This window comes from Nothobranchius furzeri, chromosome 3, assembly GCF_043380555.1.
Source record: "Nothobranchius furzeri strain GRZ-AD chromosome 3, NfurGRZ-RIMD1, whole genome shotgun sequence".
In the NCBI taxonomy this organism is placed as follows: Eukaryota; Metazoa; Chordata; class Actinopteri; order Cyprinodontiformes; family Nothobranchiidae; genus Nothobranchius; species Nothobranchius furzeri.
The window spans coordinates 55,915,353-55,938,349 of NC_091743.1; the positions used below are offsets into that span (position 1 = coordinate 55,915,353).

Consider the following 22,997-nt stretch of genomic DNA (forward strand, 5'->3'; position numbering starts at 1 on the left):
GTTCCATTTGCTTTAAATGTACTACCGTTGCACAAATACAACCCAGTCGCCAAAGTAAAGTCAGTGTTAATCCAATGGCATATTTATAGAAATTTTATTCAACATATTTTATACAGCCAAGAATTCAAGATTAATCTTTCAAGTTGTAAAATTAAAATGAGGAAAAACACTGAGAAAAGGGAATGAGGCCCTCACAACAACACGAGAGGAAAGGAGACAGTGAAGAAGGGAATGGGGTCAGGCGCTCCTTAGTCTTTAACATTATGGGCAATAGAACAGGAAAACATTTAACGTAAACTTATCTAAAAATAAACGAACACTGAAGAACTGAGCCTGAGTACTGCTGCAAAAATCTATGATGTCCACTCAAAATCAATGAGCTTCCTAAAAAAAGTGCTCACACGAGGGTTGATTGCTGTTCGCTTCTTGGTCTTTGACCCTCTCTCAGGGTTGATTCCCAGGAAGCACCTGTTAAAAAAGCAAAGATAGTTTCAGTTGATATGAGATTAATGACTCTGGTTCACCCTCCAAAACATTAATTGGTGAAAAATGCATCTTTTTATGTTGAGTGCCACCCGCCAAATAACACACAAGAAAAGGAAGAAGAGTGTTGTTGCACAGTTTTCAAAGGAGTCAAAAACCTCCAGCAAAACCATAAATACATCAAAATAAACATACAATCCAACATGGCGTCCTCCAGAGAGTCGGACCCTCGCGTGTGTATTTTATACCTGATTTTTATGGTTATTTGTCACAAAGTTGCTGGTATTTTTCAATGAATGGGCTTCATTTGATTCATTTTGCAAAACATTTCAACTTATATTTCCAGAAATTAATGACAAATACTACACACTGTCACTTTAAATGTGATCTTTATAAAATACCTTTGAATGAACTCCAGTGTTAACGATCCAGTGGCAGGATACTCGATGTTGAAGACGTAATAGCAGCTCAACAATGCAGCTACACCATGTAAAAAGAACGGGTGTGGGCCCATCATGACCTGTCCCTCGATGGATATCAGCCATCCAGAGGGCTTCATCATGTCACCTGAAATGAAAAGACTGATATGAGCATTTTTTTCTACTTCAGCTACAAAATTCATCTAGATTTCAAGAATGAAACAAGTTATATCAAGACAGAAATGTCAATATTGGATCAAAGTAATATTACCTTGAATGATCAAGAAGGGGGTGGTGGGAAGTTCTGCAGAACTTATGTCCACGGCAGTGGCACATGGCTGTAACATAATCACACAGCAGCATAGATTTAGGATAGAGTATAAATATTCCTCATTGGTCAAAGTTAATAAATCGTACAGTTGATAATGTAATCATTCAATTTGCATTTTAAATTTTTTAATACAAAATCTTACATCAACTTCAAGCACCAAACATTCTTTTGGCTCTTTGAAGTACAACATTAGGACCAGCAGGATGGAGGCAGCCTTATCAGAGTCTTGAGCGTAGTTGACCAGAACTTCATTGATCTTGGGATGGTCCAGTGTTGAACAGTAATCCAGGATGGTCTGTCCTCGTTGACTTATTGCCACCTGTACTTTCTGAAGGACGTTGATGTCCGTCAAAAGAGCAAAATGTGAGAATAGGCTTTTCGGAGAGAAGAGAAAGGGCCACTCCTCTTTGATGTCAGACATTGCTGCAGCAGGCATTTTGTTAAGGTATTGCCGGAGGATGACATGTCTTTTCCATCATTGGTTCTGCTCTCTCCGCCCCTTTCATTCCTTCCTCTGTGTATACAGACAATAAAAATGTATTGTTAGTACCAAAGTAACAATTTGGTCTTGTTAGCTGCCGAACACACAGTTTTTAGATCTTGACAAATGAAAAAACTCCAAACAAAATAACCCAAAACAACAGTAGAAAGCCTGCCTGAGTAGATGTTCAGTAGATCCCTCTTCATCTTCATCAACGATGCCTCGGTCTCCCCCTCTGGGAAATCCACTGGGCCCCACCTGACACACCTAAGAAGGGGAATCATAGGGTAACACTACTATTAGGGACAGTTATAGCCCAGAAGTTGGAGCAATGACTAAAGGGTCCGTTTGACTCCCAGTTGTGACTGCATTAACAGACTTATGTCACAGAAGTTATGTTACAGTGTAGAAGTGTTGTAAACACTGATGTTGTTTATCCAAATAAAGCTGCAGTCCACAGTGTTTGTGTATATATTAAAGATACCTAAATCTTTCAAAAGATATTTCTCTTCAAAATTATGATAGTTTTTTTCTACCCCACAACATTCGTTATTCTTCCTAGTTCCTCCTTCCTGCTATTTGAACATTCCTACTGACCGCCAAATTTTTTTGCCAACAGAATTGGAGCTTCCACCTTGTAGGCACGGGTGGCCTAAGTCACCTAAGTCAGACAATTGTATTTATTTATGTGTGTGTTTTCAGTAGCACTTTGAGATTTTTCTATCAATGTAAACAGTAATTTTTACAATTATTATTCATCATCAAAATGAAATAAAACACAAACAGCAATGCTCATGATTAAAACAGTAACTACCTTAGTCGCACCAGCAACAGGAACTACAAATTTGTGTGACACAGGTACAGAAGTATCAAGATGTCAGTCCAACCTAGAATACAGGCATACTCAAGTCAACACAGGGAAGCAAGGTGAAGAACACAAATTTTAGGTCAGAATGTTGTAGATAACAGTGATAAGTAGATAACCGATACTAAAAAAAACATTGCTAACAAAAAGAAACGCAGTGTTATGAGCGCCAACTAATCAGAGTGCCTTTCACTCTGTAGTTACTTTATCACACATATCTTGAATGGACTGCAGAGCAAGAGGAAACCATAGCCAAGGATTAGATAAGTATTCCTTCATTGTCCCACAGTTAGGAAATTTGTGTATGAAAGTATGAGCAGTGGAGTAGCAGAAGCAGTTAAAGAACAATACAACAAGTATTTAAGAAAAGAAAGCACTCGGGTATATCTGGGAGTAGTATCTAAATAGGTTGAGAATTCCAGATGAATGTGGCTGCAACAGTGAAAATGTGGATGATAAATAGTGGAAATAGCAGCAGTGATCTTGAAGTCGGTAGTTACAAACACAAATACACCAATCTGTGTAAAATAACAGAGGGATTATTCAGTTATGATTAAACGAGGTGAGTCAGTAATAATCAAAGTGAGTCTGATGTGCAGAATATATTAGTCATTCATTGTGCAGATATGACAGCTGGATTATTAATTATAGTGTGCAAAAATGACAGTACATTGGTTATACTTGCAATCAAATCAAATAAGATAATGAGTACAGTCAAAGTTCACACCCTGACAGAGATTTCTAAGGATGAGTGAGTACAGCATTATCTGTATCTCAGTTCAGTTTTTCAGTTTTAGTTTATTTGTCATATGCAAGTTAGCACAGGGTCAACATTGCAATGAAACGTGTATGACGAGCAGCGGTCTCTCAGCAACATGATACAGGAGAAAATATAATAAAATATAATAAAAATATAATAAAATAAAGCAAAAAAAATATAGTAAGGAGCAAAATATTAGAGAGACATGGTAAAAGGGAAAAGATGACTAAATATATATGTGTCAATAAAGAAAATCCTGAAAAGAAATATGACGGGAGGGCAGATGGGATATTGCACAGGAATGAGCTGCAGAAAATTACAGTATTGCACTTTAGATATAAGATCTGTTAACCATATTAATTATCTGTATCTTATACATATCTTATACATGTGCAAAATGAATGCACAGCAATTAATTATTTTTCTGCAATGAGATTCAACAGCGTTGGCTCCGTCAAAGCTTGATACTTTTCAAGCTTCAACGTTCAGCTGCGTCGCTTTACAAGCAGCAACCAATCAGAGCGCCTGTTGTTGTCATATCACTACTACGAGCCAGATTCCATGAAAAAAAAACAAGCATTTAAGAATTTCAGCCATAGAGCATAAACTTATCGTCGTATTCAATCACCGCGAACCGTATGGCCCCTCCTGTCATGCCTAAACAGATCGGCATAACTAGGACTTCGTTTGGAAAAAGATTGGTGAAGAAGTCTGCGTGTTGGATAAGTTTAGAGAGCCCCTCCCGCGCACTTTCCCCCCTGCAGCAGGGGGGTTCCTGAGGCAGCAGCCAACGGTTACGGCAGACGTTACAAGGGCCAAAGTAAAAAAAATATAGGGCTTCAAATACGGGGCTTTAAGCGCGCTGTTTGACGTATACGTTATGGCCAGTGGGAACGCAGCATTAGTTGGCAATATCTTTGAACGTTTTTGCATACAAAGTGGAGCGCAACACGTCAGAAGTGCTCCAAGCTGCACCCGCTCCGCTCTGCGGTAAATCATGGGTCTGACATCGCTTTGCCTCACGGCACATCATGTTTCATTTGTCAACCCCCCATTGTTTCCATCAACAATAGATAGCCGCCCCCCCCCCCCCCCCACCCCCTTAAAAAACATTCCTGAGCTGGTAGACCAACTTCCACATGCAGCCTTCGATGCAACATTTTTAAAGACAATATGCGGCATGCAATAAACGTTCAACAAAAAGTAAATATCATTGTAAAAACAAAGTTGCTCACCTTCTTCACCGGCGGAGAAAGGGAAAGAGGGATTTCGCGCCTTCAGTTCAAATTAGTAGTTCGTTTAGAGGAAGTCTCCTCCCCTTCCAGTCTGCCCGTGGATCCGCCGGACGGAAAAAAGAAATAATTTTCTGGTACGTTTAATGCTCCAACATTTGTCCAGAAAAGGCAACTCAAGAGTTGTAGTCCACTACAAAATGTAAAATAACTTTTACCACCAAACAAAAATCAGCTCATCTTTGAACTTTTATGTCTTTAAATTTCATGAACATTATATGTTACATCCATAACTTTAATTGCTCTATTGTCTGTCATTCATTGTTCTGGCAGTATATAGGCTGCCTGTGTCACGTGACTTCCAAGTCAATATTTTACTGTAATGTTACAGTTTGATGGTGTGAAATCAGTGCACTTTTTACAGTTTTGCTGTGAAAATAAAATTCCTGGTTGTAATATTACAGATGGTTTTACATGGCAAGATTATACTGTAAAATAGGAGTTAAATGCTGTAAAATCCAAGGATATTTTATTTTTACATTAATTCAATGGGTTATTACAGGGAAACTTAATTACAATAAATTACTGTAAAATATTACTTTAAATTAATGTGAAATGCTGGTAATTTCTAACAGTGTAATTCTAAAATTCAATGCCACATCAAAAATGAAAAAGCTGGTCTGAAATGTCCCAAAGAATGAACACAGGGGAAACAATAGGTAATTTAATGTCCCACACAAATAGAGAAAAACAGATACTATATAAAAACTATTGGACAAGTAGTTCAGTTCCTAGCAGTAAATGAACTGCCACTTCGTGGCAGTGTGGAAAGCTCCAGTGGTGATGATTTCTCTGCAGGACTGTTCTTAAAAATGGTTGACTACACACTGGCCAAAGACTCCAAATTTAATGAAATAAACAAACACATCCCAGAAAATGCAAAATACCCATCTCACAACATACAAAACTAAATTATTGCAACACGGGCAAAATGGTATTAAAAAGATCAAAGATAATTATGGCAAAGCAGATTATACTGGGTTTTGCATTGAAAGTGATGGAACTAGGGACAGATGTGGAGAATCAGTCAGTCATGGTTAGATTTGTCTGTAATGGCATTCCAGAGGAACACCTGATCGGTCTGCTTGACCTCAGTCAGTTAAATGCTGAATTTATTACCACCCAAATTCTTGAGCATCTCTCTGACTCAGGCTATAGAGCAGCTGAAATGATCAGTCAGTGCTATGGTGGAGCTTCTGTCATGAGTGGGCTCAGGGGTGGGTTTCAGGCCTTACTGCAAAAGAAGGTAGGGAAGGATATTCCCTACATCCACTGCTACAACCACCAGCTGCACTTGGCAGTGGCCCATGCAATGCAGGCAGAGCCATGTGCAAAAACCTTTTTTGATTTATCAGGATCTCTACACTCATTTTTCCACCGTCATGTTTCACAGAACTATGACGTTCCCTCCCTGAAACGACTGTTGGAGATCAGGTGGACAAACCACCATGATGTGGCCAAGTGCCTTGTGGAAAATCAGGATGCTATTATGAGTATCCTGTCAGAGGTTACAGAGGACAGAGCAGCTGCTGTTGATATCTGTACAGAGGCATCAGGACTATTGACGATGTTAAGGAGGCACAATGTCTTTGAAACAGGAAAATTCCTCCTAAAAGTTCTGGGTTCCTTGAAGTCTGCAAACTCTATGCTGCAGCCTCACTCTGTTGACCTGTGCTGTGCTTCAGAAGTAGTCAGTGCATCTCTGCAGGCTTTGAAGCAGATGAGAGATGAGGAAAGTGAGCCATTAACCAGCACATCTGCACCAGCTGCTAAAAGACAAAAATAAATAAATAAAAAAAAAGCTCACTGCTAACAGGTGGTGTTGTAATGTCCACTGTGGGCCACGCAGAAGACTCCACGACTCCTAGCCAGGCTCTGAAGAGCTCTTCTCAACATTTTGGACATAGTCATTGTAGAGATGGAGACAAGATTCTCCAAAAGCAATCCTGATCTCATGAAAACAGTTAGCTGCCTTCAACCTCAGTCTCCCTCTCTTCTGGATCCTGACATGTTAAGTCCTCTGCAGAAAATGACAGGAAGTGACAAACTTTCCAATGAGATTCTTGTTGCAAAAATAATGTTGGAGAAAGAATTCAAAAAGACTGATGATGATAACAGTGAAGAGTTTGTAGACCTCTCCACCATTTGCAAATATCTACATGGGAATAAGAATGCCTTTCCTCAGCTCCATTGCATGTTTGTAACCTCCCTTGTGATTGGAATATCAGCAGCATCATGCGAGAGGTCTTTCTCCACTTTGTCTCGTGTCCTTACCCCGTTCTGCCGTACTACGCTACATGAGAGAAAATGTAATGCAGTCATTCTGACTCACGAGAAGGCCATAACAACAGGCCTAGATATGGATGGATTTGTTAGGACTTTTGCAAAGAAAAGCAGACGGCTGATGCTGTAATAACTGATAAAAGCCATAAAGAAATAAAAACAACAACAATTAAAAAAAATAAATAAAATATACAAGTAAAATAAAAAAATAAAATAGAAAACGGAAGGATAGACAGATAAGAAAGATAGAATAGATTAAAGACATAAAAAGAAAACATTAAAAAATTAAAAGATAGATAGATAGATGATAGATGATAGATAGATAGATAGATAGATAGATAGATAGATAGATGATAGATAGATAGATAGATAGATAGATAGATAGATAGATAGATAGATAGATAGGTATAGATAGATAGATGATAGATAGATAGATAGATAGATAGATAGATGATAGATAGATAGATAGATAGATAGATAGATAGATAGATAGATAGATATAGATAGATAGATAGATAGATAGATAGATAGATAGATAGATAGATAGATAGATAGATAGATAGATAGATAGATAGATGATAGATAGATGATAGATAGATGATAGATAGATAGATAGATAGATAGATAGATAGATAGATAGATAGATGATAGATAGATAGAAGACAGATAGATAGATAGATGATAGATAGATAGATAGATGATAGATAGATAGATAGATAGATAGATAGATAGATGATAGATAGATAGATAGATAGATAGATAGATAGATAGATGATAGATAGATAGATAGATAGATAGATAGATAGATAGATAGATAGATAGATAGATAGATAGATAGATAGATAGATAGATAGATAGATAGATAGATAGATGATAGATAGATGATAGAAGACAGATAGATAGATAGATGATAGATAGATAGATAGATAGATAGATAGATAGATAGATAGATAGATAGATAGATGATAGATAGATGATAGAAGACAGATAGATAGATTGAAAAATAACAGATTTAATGCAGCCCCAGTAGTGAACAAGCCAGTGTCCCATTTGTGCCCGGGTAAATGCAGAGGGTAGTGTAAGGAATAGATCAAAGGAAAAGATAGATATAAGGATAGAAGAACTGTGCATTTTAGGGATTTGGGGGTATGTGACACCCGAAAAATAATTTCCCAGACCTGCCCCCCCCGATTAAAGGGGCCATATCGTAGAAATCCCCTTTTTGTCATTTCCTCTTAAAATAAAGTAAAAAAAGAACACCAAACCCGTTTTGGGCTGCATTCATTCATTTTCCTTTCTCAGCTGCAAATTTTGAGTGTTACTTTGAAAATTCTGTGAAGCCCTAATGGAAACCAGTCTCATCATCAGGCCTTGCAATTCTCTGGTCTGAAACCTGTGTCCGCTGGCCAGCACAGGATATGTGGCTTAGGCGACTGGTGTCATGTAGCAGACTTGGTAGTCCAGTGGTTAGAGTGCTGGGCTGGACACCTTAACCACTGGACTACCATAGCCAATACAGCAAAACTCACCTAAAATGCTGTTGTAGGCATATTTTGTCGGAGTGGGTGTGGGCGGAGTTTCACTGAAACAAACCGTTTTATTTTTGGGTATAAATTCAGGCTGATGGAAATAACTCGTATTTAAGATAAATGACATCTCAATAGTGCCAATGGTAATAGTTTATCATATACTGTGCCCATCTTAGCTCTCAAAGTTTTAAAATAGCATGATATGGAACCTTTAATTTTCAGATTTGATTAAATGAGTTGAGAAAGTTGGCACTTAATAATTTTCCCTAAACAACATTTATCATGCATTTTTTTAATCTTCAGTCATAAAACGTAAGCTTGACCTGGTTTAGTTGCTGCAGCTGTTAGTGATGGTGGTAAGATTAAAACGCTTATGAGCCCAAGAGTTGGCCATTAATTGATCATCTAATCAGGAAAAAAAACTCTAAGCATCTTGAGAAAGACACGATTGATGTGTGGTGTTGCATCAGACTTCCGTGTTGCATCAGATATAAATGTGTGATGGATAAATAGGAAGACATCCCAGTTGCAGAAATAGGTACAATAAGAACAAATTTCAACACCAGCTGGATGCCTGACTTTGAAAACAGCAAGCAGAGCAAAGGTTTTCTGTCAAGAAAAAAATAATTAAACTATGACCCCCCCCCCCCCCCCCCCAAAATGTTTTTTTTGAATAAGCTTTTAGCTGGGCTTTAGAACAATACAACTACCCATACATGCAACTTTATTTTCCATTTGGGCTCCAGTCCATTGGAAAAACTTTGTTGCAAATCATGATCATTAAAATTATTTTGTTACATTCCTTTTTGCAATGTCCTATCTTGGTCTTAACGTCTAAACTCACGTGCATCGTGTGCAGGGCTGTAGACTGTAGATGATGTCAGGGGTCTTTGATTTCTACAATGAGATGGACGTGGACAGAATTGCAAAATTAATGCAGAATGTAGTAAAATTTACCTGAAGGTGAGCTAACAAGTTCTTGATTTTCCTCATAATATCCAAGCTTTTCATACTTTGACTTTGATGCTTATGATTTGAGGTAGATTTGTAGTGTGTGGCAAGGGGGTAGGATTGAATAAGCACTGGATTCTTCCTACTCCCTTTGGGCTAAGACTTTTTTATTCGTTTATTTTTCCTTGTTTTTAACTATGTTTACTGATAAAAAATTTTTTGTCTTAAGCTCAAATAAACATTTCAACCAAAATAATTTACAGAAAAAATGAGAGGCAGCATTTTGGCCTCTGCATCCTCTCCTGTCTGTGTGATGTGGCGTGTGAGGAGGTTTATGGTGAGCTGGGGCAAAGAGGGCCACTGCAGACATCTAGTAATTACATATTCAACTGTCCATGATCATGATGTCCATGACTTTTAAGGACAAATTTTTAGTGTGTTTTTGTGGAGCTGATCAAGCAGAACTAGCAAAACAATAAAAAACAACCCGAAAAATAACCAGTACCATTAAGACAAAGAGGAAGGTAGCTAGTAGCCTCATTTTTAGCTAATCTTCTCATATGGGAACACATTTTCTGTTGATCTAAAACAGTCATTTCATATGATTTATTGTAGTTTGTCAACTTTCATGAACATTGATGTGCTTTATTTGCACGATTTTTTTAAGGGGAACTGGAAAGCTTTGGCTTGTTTTTAGCACCCCCTAATGTCCGTTAGTAGAACCGAAAGCAAAACCTGTTATCCCGTCTTTGCAGCCTTCATCAGTGTCTAAAGAAGTGAATCATCACTAAATTAAACAAATCAGCTGTGTTCATGATCTTAAACATGCAGGAAATGTGCTGGAAGCAGACTGCAGCGCCAGGTATGTCAGCTCAATTTTTTTCTAAGTCCCAACAGAGCGGCCCACCAGTCCGAAGTTGCAAGTGGAACAGTCTGGCCACAAGGGGCAATAGGGGCTGGCTGGAATTCGTTAACCCTGTAAAAGGTCATTTTAGCACATACTGGCTCAAGAACATGATTTAAAAAATTGCAAAGCATCCCTTTAACAACAAAACACTTTTTAGGTGAAAAATATGACTAATTGTGTTTCCCAGCTTTTTGAGTTATCCCGATACATAATTGTGGTTACAATTATTTTGTGTCACCAAACAAACTCACCATGAGTGCATGTGAGTGCGCTGTCTTCACTTACCCATCAGTGAAAGAAGTCGAAGGGCCCAAATTGGCCCCTGAGCGAGGTCTTAGCCTGACCTGTCAACTGCGCCGCTACTTCATCACCAAGGTTACATATCCAGCTTGTTTCAAACACTTACCTCATATACTTGATGTTGGGTTAAAGATGAACCTTCATCCATAAGGCATACTTCTGATAAATCTTTGATGAGTTGGATGAGGAAACTGTCTGCCAGGGTCTAACCCCCAACTGACATTATGTTTTCATTCATTTTAAAACACTTTCTGATTCTTTTCTGTAAACGCAGCAGGATATTTTTCTTTATCCTCTTTAAAGCTCATGTTACTGCACTTGTCCCATCATCTGTAAAGTGCAGTCGTACTGTTTTAGGATGCAGTTTCATGGCTCTCCAGAGTGCTGCTGTGGGACACAATCAGCATTTTCTTACCATCCTCATGAAGTGCCTGGTTAGTGACAGGGACAATGCATCCTATTAGGTGGTGGCCACTAAGAAGTTCCAGTTCCTTTCCCTGTCATCATGAACCAAGATGCAGAACTGAGTAGGAGGTTCTGTTTTCTGTTACTCTCGATGTCCGCTGGACGATCTGTTCATATTTTTGGAGACTTGCAGTAAATCAGAACCTTTTTGTTTGACATTTTATTCTGCTCTGTACCAAGATCCAATCTCACCACCCGAGTAATGAGTTTCTCAGCTTTCAGGCCAGCCAAGTTGTTTCACAACCTTCCTGTATTATAGCAGAGCTCCTGTACCCCCTCGCCCCCCTGAGGGACTGACTCAGGCACTGACATAATCACCCTGCTGCTTCAAAAAAAAATCAGACACATTCAAAAGAATCCATTATCCACTAATTATGGAGATGCTAATGTCAGAGCAGGGGAAGACTCATGAATCTTCAAGTCTGTCATTTGGGACTATTAGGATGCCCTAATGATCCACCTTGAGTTGCCCATGCGATGGCATTCACACTGTCTTGATTAGACTCAACGGTGTTATTATCAATTTTCCTTTCAGATTTTCTGCTGCTGATTTTTTCAGCCCAGTCCTAAAAAAGTTGACATTCAGATGTCAGAGAGGGAAGCTAAATATGCATTAGTGAATAAAAGAAAACTTTTACCCCCTCCTCTCTTTTTTGTTGACATTTATGTAAATCAGGCTGCTCTTGAAACAGTTACTGAAGAAGTGGAAAAAGAAAACACATTTTACTTTGACTTTGATCAGGTAAACTCCACTCTTTATTACTACAACAAATTCATTCTTTTTACTTTTTTTTTCAACTGCAATAGGACTTGTGATCGTGTCGTCATCACCAGCGTGGCCGCCATGTTGGTTGCCTCATTACTAATTTTAGGAATAAAATGTTTCACAAATCATAACAGAGTTCACTTTATCTAAGTAAATGCGTACTTTTATGTCTTCCTTGAATGGAATTGTTCTAGTATCTTGATATTTTGCTTCCAGAACGATGAATCAGAACGTAGCTGAGCTGATGCGGAGCTATTCATTCACTGGATCAATAGCATTCCCGTTCTCAATGAAGTTGTGGGATTTGTATCATGACAAAAAGAACAACAACAAAAAAGAAAAGCATCTGAAACAAGGTGGACAGGGGGGAAATCCAGGGGATGTTTAGAGCTGTGCTGCTCCTCCTCCTCATCAAAAGGAGTCAGATGAGGTGGTTCGAACATTCGATTGGATTGTCTCCTGGTCCCGTTAGATAAAACCTACTGGGAGAAGATGCCAAAGCAGACACAGAAGCCACTGGAGGGACTGTTTGTCCTTTCTGGGTTGGCAGTGACTTAGGAGGAGGTGGAATGTTGTCTGGGAGAGGGATGTTTGGGGTTACCTCGGCAACCTGATGTTGGATAATTGTGTTTTAGCTATTTAATGATTTTCATTATTGTGGGATAAATGTTTTTTATAAAATATAGATATTGTTCACGTTCAATATAAAAAGGACAAAGGATTCTAACTTACCAACACATAAATCATGAAGTTTTTTTTCTGCTGTTGTGTCTCTTCACTAGTCGCTGGCTCAGCTCGGGAGACATTTAAAAAACAAGAAGCAAAAATCTTCAAAGTGCCTTTTATAATAGAAGTAGAGATAATGAGTTGATTCATATTTATTTTTGAACAACCTCAGAGACTGCTACAGATGTTATTTTACTAAAGGATGGATTTTTTTTCACACAACTAAAGATCAGAGATTTTCAAGATGAACTGAAATATTTGAATTGAGTGTTTTTGTGAAAATAGAATTGAACAAATCAGTCCTGAAGAACACTGCAGGCTGAATCCTCTGCGGGTTTGAAATGAACCAGCTTGGTTCAGTGAATTTGAAGACAGACCTTAAAGTGTGACGAGATGTTGGGTCAAAAACCAAGATAAAGTGCAAGTGTCTTTGATGTTTTTGGTCTCATTTGAAGTGGAACTTGAAAAAGGGCTCCATAGTAACCATGTTATCGTGGGCTTATATTTATTATTTTTTGTGTGACCTGCAGCGGAGGCTGTTGCACAAGTCAGTGAGACGGAAAACTGTTAAAGTCAAAATATTTCTGGACCTGCAGCACAAGGGAAGTGAAACAAATTTTGAAATGTTTTGTCCAATTCTCCGTGAACTCACATCATTCCTCTGAAGTATGTAACACATATATGAGAGCTACTTGATTTGTCTTTGTTGGGTCATTTTATGGAGAACAGTCTCATTTTTGAGCTCTTAGCCTCAAAATAAGTTTCGATAAAAGGATGAACAACTAAGTCCTTCAGGGGTACTCCTGAGTTAAAAAATACTCATGAAATGCGTATGTGGAGTAACCAGGTAGGTAGGTTTCAACGTTGCAAATCTGCAACACCTGCCTCCAGAGGGTTAAACACGTTGTTATAAACTGTCTCTTTGGCGATGTCGGTTCTTGCTAGCACTAACAACAAGCTAACGCTAACACTAACCAAATTATACTAAATAAGCCATAAAGTTAAAAGATCCACACTGGTGGGTAAAACAAAAATATTATTACTTATGAGTCCAGTAGAAAAAACCTAGGTCACCAGGTGAGCCTCCTTTGGTCCTTCAAACACGTGTAGGCCATGCCGATGTTCACTCAGCTTCAAGCTCTTTGCTTCACCTCCAAAGACATTACTCTCTTACTTTTACTTTCCGGCTTTAACATGATGCCATTAAAAAAATCTTCTTCTTGTGCTTTTTATTGATGGTTGGCGAGCTGGAAAAGCTAGTCTTTACGTTAGCTACCACCACTGTAAACAGTGATTGCTTTATATCGCGTAGAGCTACAGAGTGCTGTCCAGTGTGAACTTGCTCAAATTTATGGCTCAAGAACCACTGAAACAAGTTTGAAAGCAATAGCTTAAAATGACAGACATCTCAGTCCAGAAAAGTGCAGCAGGAACAGCTAAGATGCTGCGCAGAACCCTGAAGCTCCCAGGTCTCTGGTTGAGGACCCGAGCTTGGAAGGAGACCACCCGCAGAGGGTGACATGGGAAATTATTTATTTATTTATAAAATTTGTTATGTTTCTATGATTTATTGTGCATTCAATTTATGAGACAACAAAATATTTTTTTTGCCTTTAGTCACCTGAGATCTGTGCTGGAATGCATTAAAGTAAAACAAAATAAAACGTCGAAATGTCCAAAAAGAAAAAGGTCAAAAGTAGAAAATACAACTGTTAATATGAGATGAAAAAGGAATCAAAAACTGAATGGGCTGTGGTGCAAAGGTCAGAGGTGCCCATAATTCACAGTTGTTTAATGTCAACTGGTTTTAAGAAAACATAAAGTCTTTCAGCTCATGCAGTGTAACTCGCACCTGAACAGTAATCACAAGTTTTCCAGGCTTTTCTGTCGAGCAGCAAGTGTGCGAATCTTAGGACTGTAAGGCAATTCTTTTAATTTCACAGTGGGCGCCACTGCAGGAGAAGCTCTTAAGACTTCACCTGGCTACAAAAGACCTTGTTTTTGTAGTTTACTCAGTAAAAAGTCACCCACAATTCTTGGTTACAAATGCAATAAAGAATGGAACAAATTCTGTGGTATTCAGAAGCACAACAGGGTTTTCTTCAGCAACCTCTTCTCTGCTTCTGGAATGTTGAATTAGAACCCTTCTATCTCCATTCTACACTTCTGAGTGGCCCGTTTGTGCTAGTCAAAATCAGATGCTGTTAGATTCTCATAAACATAAAAAGTAAACATTCATTTTGAACAAAAGCAACAAAAGGAGAGCAAAATTGAGAGCTAGTGTAGTCAGTCCTTCTCATTTTAGCTGCTCCATAGATGCAACATTTCATTTATTTGTCTGTCAATATGGTTTTAATATAATATATATTTTAATCATAAATACTTCTTCTGTTTTTTCAGAAAGGGAACATTGCTGCTGAATAACACCTTCGCTGTAGCAGCGGCTCTGTTGCTGTCGCTGGGCAAGATGTCCAAATCATTTGAGATGCTCATCATCGGACGGATTATTATAGGGGTGAACTCCGGTAAGTGTGTAATCTAAAGCAAGCCTGTTTTTAAATTAATCTCAAGCACTTTGTACAAGAGGTGTTTAAAAAAAAAAGAACAATTTTGGTAAAACAAAAAAAGTACTCTCTCATTATGCAAATTTTATGAAACAAACTATTTCCCTGGAGGTTTTAATCACAAGTAAACAGATCTGTTTGCCTTTAAAAATACCTGACTCGTGAAACAATGCCTCAGAGAAACACTTTCAACTTTTTACCAAATGTTACAGCTGGAAACAGGATCAAGGTTTACAGCAAACATTTACGCAGGCTCAGGTTGTTTCTTCATGCATAATTATGTGTAGATATTAATAAATTAGGAATGCAGATCCTTTAATGGATGCAGCTTTGGGGGAAGCTTCATCTAAGAGAAAAAGAGAGAAAACTGTTGGAAAAATACAAATTCAGTGGTGATCAAAAAGCAGCAACATTTTAATTACCTTCTGTTTCAGGAGCTCATCTATAACCACGGAGGAAGAGCAGAGCAACGGTGTGTAATAACCACCGTGTGAGGACGAAGCTGCTTCAGCATGCAATTATTATTAAATCAAAGAACAAAGGTTTATTTAGATTGGTTGAGGAATAATTGACACATTTCCACATCTCTGATCAACATCAAAATTATAATTGTTTTGAGACATTAGACTCCTCTGGAAGGAAATAACCAGTCATTACATATTCAGGTTACTACAAGTGGAGTTGCTTAAATCCATTTTGAGTGAAATTTAAATAATGTAAACCAAGAAAATCTAAATATTTTCACTATAAATCTTTTTTTTATTTCAGTAGCTTGAGTACTATGAGTTTAATTTAGTTTAAATAACTTTTAAATGCTTTGTTTATAACTTTCAGATCAGGAAAGCATATTGTTTCTTTTTGCAATGAAGCACAAACTGAAAATTTCAGTTAATTTTTCTCCATCACTGCTTATTATAGGGGACATATTATGCAAAATTCACCTTTTGCATCATTTAATGCTGCCTTGTTGGTCTCTACCGCTTCTGTGAGTACTCCAAACATGGAAAAAACATTCATTTTCACTATTAGGTTTCAGGAATTATGTGCCTAAAGCAAGATATTTAAAAATTCCCAGTTTGTGACATCATTAATGGTTAGGGTTAGCAAGATCAAGAGATCACAAAATCCCTTGAGACTTCAGTGGTCATGGTTTGTTGATGCCACCCACAGGGCTGGACTGGGACAAAAATTCAGCCCGGGCATTTTGACTGGAGACCGGCCCATCACCTGTTTTTTTTTGGAAAAGACATTAAGCCTTACGCTGTTTCTGACACACACCTACGTACACTTTCTTATTGGTAGTATTTATGTATCAATCTAATAAACTTAAACCTACACCATCCTTCCTATCCTGGTATTCTAAAAAGTAGGGTTGGGGGTAACTGATTATTTTTAAAATGATTATTCTGACGATTATTTTATCGAATAGTCGACTATTCTAATGACTATTTAGATAATTAATCTAGCGATTACTTTTCTATTGCACAATTACTAAAAACCAAAAAATTCTCAAATAAATTCCTCCAAAAAATTGATAAGTTGTTACTGTAAGAGAATAAACACTACAGGCCTTCCATTTTGTATAACACTGCTTTTATTGTGTTGCGGTTGTTTATGTTCTGGTGACGTGTAGAACTTGGGAGTGCAGGCTGCTGCCTGAGAGGTGGTTGGAGACGGAGTGTCTCCATGCTGCTTTGTTTTGGTCACTTATGTGCGTGAGGCAAGTGGTGTTACGACCCTTCCTGGGGAGTCACGTGTTTCTCCTATTTTAACTGTAAATCCTTCTAGCTGTTATAACAAGAAACAGATATTCGGACGGAATATTTTCATGTTTATTCGAATATGATTGTGGAACACACCCAGCATCATAATAAATGAAGTAATGTTTATGCCAATTTAAGCCTTTATGGGTGACCAGGACTCTGTGATAAATTTTTGGCAAGGGAAATGATCATTTGTTGCCATTTTTGAGGTGTTTATGAATGTGGAAGACACCCAGCATCCTGTGATGGCACTAATAACATCAAGAGATAATAAATAAAGTAATATTTAGGTAAATGTAACCCTTTACACGTGACCAGGACACTGTAATCAATTTTTGGCAAGGGAAATTATTTTCTTTTTTTTCTTCTTTTTTTTGTGCCATTTTTGGGGTGTTTATGATGACACAGTAGGCAGTATGAGTACAGTAACATCAACAGATAAAACATAAAACCCTTATTTGGTCAATTTTAGCCTCCATGAAAATCTTAGCAATTCGATCACTTTTTGGCAAGTAAAATGCCATTTTAGTTGTCCACAATTAAATCATCAATAAAGAATTTAAAGATATTTTGAGGCATTTCTTATAGGTAAACGGGAGGGTGTAGTCTATTTGGCAAGTGACAATCTTAATTTTATGTGCTGAAGTGCTTTTATCTTGTTACTTTTAAATAGAGCAACGTAATGTATAGATAGTAACCTACACAGTGTCATTAAAGCCAAAGCTTGATCATTTTAAATACTTTTTTTCAAGTAAAAATGTGCCCCAAACTAGTTAACTGTGGCTCCATGTCAAGTGGACTAAAGAAAGGAAGGGGAAAAAAAATTAAATCGCTGGAGAATTGTTTATTTCCATTTATACAACGTTTACATTCAATACAGGGTGCCATTTTACAATGTTTATTTATTTTTTTAGTATCAAGGCTGTAACATAAAGAAAGCCAGTTCTTATCACAAAGTTTGTGGCACAAACCATCTTTCAATCGCAAATATTGCAAAAAGGATTAATATATCCTCATTGTGAACGTTTAAGACAAATAGCAACACTTAAAACAACTTCCGAACTGGAAAAACTAATGTGGCAAGGTGCAGAAACGAGTGCCGGGCGGGATTCGATCCCCAGACTCCCAAGTGAGAGTCATACGCTCTAACCAGTCAGCCAAAGGGGGCATCTCCTTAACCAAGCAGCCAGGGCACATCATCAATCGGGACATTGTGACAGGACGCTCACACAGCCACATCTTCCTCCCTCTTTCCACAAGCACGTCCTCGTGCTCCCGCGCAGGGTGCCACAAACACTGCCACACTAATATCTGCGATAAACATCTGTTTAAGTACCGGAAGAGGTTATCTTTGCTTTCTGAATGTCCATATTGCTAGATATGCTGAGTTTTAGGGCGAAATCCTGGGGAATTTTGTCTAGAAATGCAATTACCTAACCGTGCGCGATCCCGCGGTGGCTAATCATTTTTTGGCAGCGAGTCAATTTATGGCACAACACCGGCTCGGGTTTCTCCTCCTCCTCCCTCTTTTCTTCTCCAACCTGTCGCTGGGCTGAGGCTCCATCACTTCCTAAATTGATTTTACTTGAACCTTCACTACCAAACAACTGTGAGATTTTAACACATGTGCCAGCATCAGCCTGAAGGGCCAGTTTCTTTTTTAGTCGAATTTTCTCCGCTCCTCCTTTCCGTTTTTTGTTCTCCATTTTGTAAAGCTCGTCTGTCTGTTTACTGAGATTCACAAACAACTGGCGGGTGCATCAGACCTCTGGCTATTGGTCCAGCCCAGAGTGTATTATTACCAATTGGCCAATCCACCAACTTTTACGAGGCGTCGCGTGGGGCGGCGCGGACAAGTTGTCCGCAACAACTAGAGGCCAGGAAAAAAAAAAAAAAAAAAACAGACACCGGCCCATAAAAGATGAAAGGGTCGGCCCAGCGGGCAGTTGCCCGCTATGCCCTATGGTCAGTCCAGCGCTGGCCACCCACCATTAAACCAAAAAGAAGGAAATCGTGTTTGATATCGCTGTTTGATGTCATATATGGTGTTGTTTCTCTCCACTGCCAGGATTAAAGTTACGAAAACACACCACTAGACTTGTCGAACAATGCTGGGAGTAAATAAGCCGTTAGGTCACATGTTTTGATGTAATCCACATGAAATAGCATTGCTGCAATGGTCTTTTATTTGGAAAATTACCAGAGGTTTTACACTGAAACCGTGTGTGATTGTCCAGTCTAGCCCTACGTGAACTGTGGAAATCGAGGTGTCCCAGAAGCAGCTTGTGGAAAAAATAGAACCCAATCCTACCTTTAAGACTGGGCAAGCCGCTTCTGGGACGCACCTAAAAATGTTCGCATTGCGGCTGGTTTGAATCACCCCTCAGATAAGGGATTCTATTTGAAACAGTGAAGTTCGGTGCCACTGAAGCTCCCAATGTGAAGTAAGGGTCAGAGCTTCTCAGCTTATAGCAGCCTGAGTGGGGGATGGGTGGGCATGGCCAGCTCCAGCTTGTTTTCGTAAAGTGACATAACCCTGAAACGGAAGCAAAATCAAGCAACATGTTTGGTATTTTATGTTTCTAGAAGAGTGTTTCAACATAGGTTTGATTTGTGCTTGTTTCTTTTTTCTTACCAGGTATCGCTCTCAGTGCTCTCCCCATGTACCTGGGAGAGATTTCTCCAAGACACATCAGAGGTTTCATTGGCCAGTTTAACTCCATACTGATCTGCTTGGGAGTGTTCACAGGACAGGTGCTGGGACTCCCAGAGCTGCTGGGTCAGGTCAGTGTGTAACCATGAAAACAGCAGGTTCTGGGGGATGAATTTCTATTTTTTAATTACTTGAGGTAACAAAGAAAAGCAAAAATATTTCAGCCAAAGTAGTGGTGCTGGAGCAGAAGGCATGGATGCCTTCTTGATTATCTGATGCACGACCGATGAGGGACCTGATGTCATCCTGAAAACACCCAGGTGGGACAGGATCATTTTTCTCAGGCACACAGACACAAACAAACATATGGCCTGGATTATCACCGGTCTGTGGTGTGACAGCAGAGTGGGCAGACTGTGAACTCTGTTTAAACAGCACAGCTGCTTTCCTTGCTCAGTTCCGGCTTCAAAGCCACATCTGTACCCAACTCAAACCAGAAGCACCTCAAGGCTGAGTCTGAAAAAAAAAAACATGCTAGGCTGCACATTAACAATCAGGTACATGCTGGCATTTATTTATTCAATATTATATTTAGCTTTCCAAAATGTAATTGTCCTTGATCGTTCTGACAGATGCAACCTTGTTTCTGCCAGTAAAGGATTTTCCTGATCAGGCAGACGTGACCGACATCGTGACAAATTGAGAACAAAACAGTCACTGTAGCCACTACCTCTGTTTGTAGAAAACAACTTTGAAAGTCTGTAGAGACTTCTATTATTTTATACTCAGAAAGCCCAGTTTTTACAGCTTATTCTCCCTCCCAGAAAATGTTGCTGCAGTTTGCACTCACTGGACACTTTCCTAGGTACATATGAAGTAGGAACCCTTTTACCTTTAAACTGTCTTAATCTTATGTGGCATCGATTTAACAGGATGTTGGGAACATTTGTCATTAGTTATGGTTTTTATTGACACGATAATCACACAGTTCATGCAGATTTGTTGGGTGAGTTATGAACCTCCTGTTTCACCACATACCAAAGGTTCTGGACTGGATGGGGATCTGCTGGCTGTAGAGGCTACTGGAGTCCATCATTTATGTATATATATATATATATATATATATATATATATATATATATATATATATATATATATATATGTATATGAGAGAGAATTATAAGATACCTTTCGTCAAACTTTTTGACAGGTCTATTGTTCTTTGACCTTTCAGTCCTATTGTTCATTTGACCCTTGACCTTGCCCCCCCCTTCCTATCATTAATCAAATGGACAGGTGTATTGTTCAATCTTTGCCCCCCCTTCCGTATCATTAATCAAATGGACATGTGTATTGTTGATCGTCCAGATGGCCTAGACCCCCCACGCCGCATCATCAATGGCGTATTGTTGAACGTCCAGATGTCCATGATTCCCCACGTCATAGGCTAATGTGTGTAATGGCGCATGAAGTTTCTTATTGTGTTACCCAGCGGTTCCCACAGCCCCCCTCCCTTCTGAGTGTAATCCTATTGTGTATAACTCTTTAAAAGCTCAGATCTGTCCGAATGGTGAAAAGCCGAGCTCTAAGAAAAAATGATGAACCACGAGGAGATGCATGAAGCACCAAGCCACGAGGAAGAGGTGCCTACTACATCCGACGCTTCAACTTCAACTCAAAAAGTGAAAGAAGAGAGCGTGGATACGCCGCTGTCAAAAACCATGCTTTGTGAAAAATCCATCGCTATACATCAGATGCCGGCTGGAATTGGTGCTCCCCGCAAATCTACATTTTACATCTGCAGAGTGCAGGTTCCTCCTTTCGGCGGTAAAGAGATCTTGGAGCAAATATGGCAGTTGGAACCTTACGGCTATTCCGGTAGTTTTGGGTACCGGTTCAGCTACGACACTAAGGAACTGTGTTTAATCCAAGATGTGGTTGAGGGGGAACCTCTTAAATCCTATTTATCAAACTCACCAGCGGTTCTCTCCTACAACGATTGGGCTGTGCTCAGGCTGGCTGTTCCACGCAAGGTGCACAGAGATGATGAAGAGAGACCTCGTCCGCCTGTCAATCGCAGCGGGCCGCAAGCTCTTCCAACGTTGGATGAAATCCAGAACGCTGTGACAGCATTCAGCGCTTCATGGGAGGGGGAAGAGGATGCTGATGGAGAGTGGATGTTCAAGGCCTCGGTCCGTGTGAGAGGATTTGAGCTCTTTTTTGTGCTGGAGAATGTGCATTCTGTATGCGGAATTTACCGCCTTCTACAGGTTGTACCTTTCGAAGCCTGGTGTGAAAAAATAAATGAAGTGGAGGATCGTATTACTTCACTTTTTCGTACCAGCCGCTGTTGGAACGACATTCTGACAGTGCGAAAAAAGCTGGAGTTCTAAGACCTGCCTTAGGAGGAGGAGGAGGTTGCATCATCATACCACGCCCCCCACCCAGCACTAGTTATAAAGAGCTTACAGTTAGAAACCATTTCATCCAGACGATCTAGGCATCAGCATGACGGGGTTCTACAATCAGACGACCCTTAAAGACCTTTGGAGCCCACCACCGAGCTGGGTACTAACGGATTCATGGTAAATGGTAAATGGCCTGTATTTGATATAGCGCCTTCTAGAGTCCTAGAACCCCCCAAGGCGCTTTACAACACAATCAGTCATTCACCCATTCACACACACATTCACACACTGGTGGGGATGAGCTACAATGTAGCCACAGCTGCCCTGGGGCGCACTGACAGAGGCGAGGCTGCCGAGCACTGGCGCCACCGGTCCCTCCGACCACCACCAGCAGGCAACGTGGGTTAAGTGTCTTGCCCAAGGACACAACGACAGCGACAGACTGAGCGGGACTCGAACCAGCAACCTTCCGATTACGGGGCGAGCACTTAACTCCTGTGCCACCGTCGCCCCACCACCGAGATACAACACCAGTCCGAGGTCCAGATCGCTACCATCACCACCACCGCCGAGATACAACGGCAGTCCGAGGCCCGCATCGGCACCATCGTGTTTTCCAGAGGATAACCTACCACGACTCCCCACCATCATGGAGGTTCCGGAGAACGTACCATTCAGGCCCTGGGTCGACGGGGCTGATCCACCTTTGGTGACATCAAACCCTGAGCCGCCGCCAGGTCATGAGGAGGAGGAGGAGGATGTGCAACCCCTCGACATCCAGAGCACCGATGAGGAGCCTCACCGTCTGCCTGACTGGGTGTTTTCAGAAGACAAAGTAGACCGTGTGAAAATGGGTCTTCTTCACTTGGTCAACATGGCGATCAAAGCTCACTTACCAACCATCTGCCACGGATGCAAGATCGATCACCCCAGTCAACGGCAACACGAATGTCTTTACGTAGCTGAAAATGAATTATTTTACGATTTTCACTTTACGGACATTATTCGCAGGGTTTTAACACCTAAACTGATTCCGGCTCTTCAAAGTTTT

The 22,997-nt window shown here is 39.8% G+C and overlaps 2 protein-coding genes across 11 annotated transcripts in view; one reads left to right on the top strand and one right to left on the bottom strand.

Moving 5' to 3' along the window:
* The window catches only part of slc2a9l2 (solute carrier family 2 member 9, like 2), a 213,261-nt gene that overhangs the window by 32,655 nt on the left and 157,609 nt on the right, over positions 1-22,997 (top strand). For all 9 annotated transcript variants that reach the window (XM_015959326.3, XM_015959330.3, XM_054751410.2 and 6 more), the window contains 2 exons: positions 14,959-15,083; positions 19,524-19,669. In XM_015959326.3, coding sequence (XP_015814812.3) covers positions 14,959-15,083; positions 19,524-19,669 — 271 coding nt within the window. The remainder of the gene's footprint in view (positions 1-14,958; positions 15,084-19,523; positions 19,670-22,997) is intronic.
* On the bottom strand, positions 78-5,215 carry LOC139068865 (sterile alpha motif domain-containing protein 3-like). 2 transcript variants are annotated; one of them, XM_070549351.1, is made up of 7 exons: positions 4,575-5,215; positions 2,529-2,601; positions 1,890-1,981; positions 1,376-1,747; positions 1,174-1,240; positions 885-1,050; positions 78-468 (listed from the first exon to the last, which is right to left on the bottom strand). In XM_070549351.1, exons 4-7 carry the CDS (start codon positions 1,667-1,669, stop codon positions 354-356), a joined length of 642 nt encoding a protein of 213 aa, XP_070405452.1. In that variant the 5' UTR covers positions 1,670-1,747; positions 1,890-1,981; positions 2,529-2,601; positions 4,575-5,215; the 3' UTR covers positions 78-353. The 2 variants fall into 2 exon arrangements, with proteins under 2 accessions (XP_070405452.1, XP_070405451.1); XM_070549350.1 differs by lacking the exon at positions 4,575-5,215 and having other exon boundaries at positions 2,529-3,364.